Source organism: Austrofundulus limnaeus, unplaced genomic scaffold (genome assembly GCF_001266775.1).
Source record: "Austrofundulus limnaeus strain Quisiro unplaced genomic scaffold, Austrofundulus_limnaeus-1.0 Scaffold1730, whole genome shotgun sequence".
NCBI lineage: Eukaryota > Metazoa > Chordata > Actinopteri > Cyprinodontiformes > Rivulidae > Austrofundulus > Austrofundulus limnaeus.
Genome location: NW_013954132.1, coordinates 62,149 through 64,764, shown reverse-complemented (window position 1 = coordinate 64,764; position 2,616 = coordinate 62,149). Strand labels below are relative to the sequence as shown.

General features: G+C 53.0%; 1 protein-coding gene across 1 annotated transcript in view; it reads right to left on the bottom strand.

The window, feature by feature from the left end:
• The window catches only part of myo5b (myosin VB), a gene marked incomplete at its 3' end in the record, with an annotated part of 45,750 nt that overhangs the window by 8,341 nt on the left and 34,793 nt on the right, over window positions 1-2,616 (bottom strand). Inside the window, 7 exon segments of the mRNA XM_014033419.1 lie at window positions 344-409; window positions 505-639; window positions 734-853; window positions 1,049-1,179; window positions 1,256-1,349; window positions 1,429-1,665; window positions 1,737-1,976. Coding sequence (XP_013888873.1) covers window positions 344-409; window positions 505-639; window positions 734-853; window positions 1,049-1,179; window positions 1,256-1,349; window positions 1,429-1,665; window positions 1,737-1,976 — 1,023 coding nt within the window.

The following is a 2,616-nucleotide window of genomic DNA, read 5'->3' as shown; positions in this document are numbered from 1 at the left end:
GTTATAACACATGAACAAGTGTGTTTATAACCAGGTATAAAACATGAACAAGTGTGTTTATAACCAGGTATAAAACATGAACAAGTGTGTTTATAACCAGGTATAAAACATGAACAAGTGTGTTTATAACCAGTAATAACACATGAACAAGTGTGTTTATAACCAGGTATAAAACATGAACAAGTGTGTTTATAACCAGTAATAACACATGAACAAGTGTGTTTATAACCAGTAATAACACATGAACAAGTGTGTTTATAACCAGGTATAAAACATGACCTCATTAGTTCGTTAACAGCCTGAGCTTCAGATTTCTGCACAAATAAAAAGGTTCTGTTGGCACCTTTAGGTTGTTGTAGGCCAGATCTGAGGTCTCGTGCTCCCTGGAGGAAATCTTCACATCAGAAGTCTGCAGTGAAAGAAACACATGAAATTTGGGGGTTCTGATGAAGATGGTGACCTTCATCAGACAGACTGGACCAGGTGACTAACAGGAAGCCTCACCCTACGCTTGGCCAACTCCTCCATCTTGTCCAGGTTGTTCTGCAGCCTCTTCCTTTCTGTCTCCAGCTCTCGCACTCGTTTCTGCAGCTTCATGAACAAACTGATGTCCATGGCAGCCTTCTCCACCCCCATCTCCTGAAACCAGGACCACCACGACACATTTACTCGCTTTAATCACAAMGTCTAACTGTGTTGAAAGAGAAAAAAGCAGCTCCGCCCCCTAACTGACCTCCACCAGCTGGATGGAGTCCTCGGTGTCTCCCACCTCAGAGGTGGAGAAGGAGGGGTAGTTGGAGTCGGACTCCAGGCTGCTCTGATTGGACGGGTTCCTGTGGTGGCCGGGCTGGAACTGGAGGAGGAAGAGGAGGAGTCAGCTCACAGTTTCATTAAACCTGACAAAGTGACTTCAGACAGAAATGTGTCAAAGCTCCATCAGCCCCGCCCCCTCAGCTCCAGCTGCAGGAGCTGCTCCCTGCAGGTGTGAGCCTCTGTCAGAACTCACACCTGCAGGTTCTAGCAGAGGTGATGTGAGGTCAGAGGTCACCTTGCTCAGAGACATCTCCTCCTTCAGGTTGTCGTATCTCTGCTCCAGCCTGGAGAACTCCTTCAGAAGGTTCTGGTAGCGCTGCCGCTCCCCGTCCAGCTCGGCCTGCAGGGAGGCACTGCTGGTCTCCTCTGACACACAAACACAGGATCAGCAGGGCTCAGACAGACCTGGACCTGGTGCCAGGTGTGCAGGGGAGACCCTCACCTGCAGACGTCTTGGAGCGCTGCTGGATCTGTCGGTTCAGTTCTTCCTTCTCGCTCTTTAACAGAGAGTTTTCTGCCTGCAGCTCCTCCAGCCTCTGAGGGTCAAACAGAAAGAATAAAGCTGCAGCTCCTCTCAAAGGTGAGGCTCCTGAAGCTCCGCCCACTGGTGCCCACCTGTGTGAGGCTCAGCTTCTCGCTGCTGTGCTCCTCCTGCAGCCTCTTCTTCTCGGCCTGCGCCTCCTGCAGCTCCTCCTGCAGCTTGTCCACCTGCTCCTGCAGCGACATGACCCGGCCTCCGTCCGGCTGCTGACCCCGGACCAGCTCCAGCTCCTTCTGCAGCTTGCTGACCTCTGACCCCAGCGAGGTGTTGACCGTCAGCAGCTGCTCGTTCTGAGCCTTCATCTCTTTGGACTGGAACACAAGCAGCTCCTGTCAGCGCACCTGGTGGCACTCAGAGTGTGCACGTGTGTGCGTGCACGCACCTGCTCGTCCATCTTCCTCTGCAGCTGGACGATCTTGTTCTCCATGCCCGTGTTGAGCTTCTTCAGGCGTTCTGCAGAGCGAGCTTCGATCTTCAGCTGCTTCAGCTGCTTCTTGGCCTGCAGGCGTCTGAAGCCACACTGGATGATGACKGCGGCGGYGCGCGCTCGCCTGAACTTCCTCCTCTGCAGCCAGCCGCGCACGCTCTTCTGGATGATCATGGCCTTGTGGTGCAGCAGGAACTGTGGAGAACATCAGTCCAACAACAGAACAACCAGAACCAGAGGGTCAGACTGTTGGATCAGAGACTCTTAACCTGTGGGCCACAGCGCCACCTTCAGGGCCTCTAAAGAACAACAGTTTTTAACTTTGGGCCACAGAGGGCCGTGGGACCACATTGGTTTTAAATAAGGTGTAATACACTTTCTGACCACTAGTAGCAGTAGTGCACCACTCAGATGTTTAACAACTTTTAATATGTAGAAGAAGAACCTTAGAAACCTGCTGAGAATGGTAAACGGACTGTACGGTCCAGTCCAGTCCCAGTACCACCCTCCACCCTCTCTGAAGTGTGGGTCCAGTCCAGTCCCAGTACCACCCTCCACCCTCTGTGAAGTGTGGGTCCAGTCCAGTCCCAGTACCACCCTCCACCCTCTGTGAAGTGTGGGTCCAGTCCCAGTGCACACACTCCACCCTCTGTGAAGTGTGGGTCCAGTCCAGTCCCAGTACCACCCTCCACCCTCTCTGAAGTGTGGGTCCAGTCCAGTCCCAGTACCACCCTCCACCCTCTGTGAAGTGTGGGTCCAGTCCCAGTACCACCCTCCACCCTCTCTGAAGTGTGGGTCCAGTCCAGTGCTCAGTACCACCCTCCACCCTCTGTGA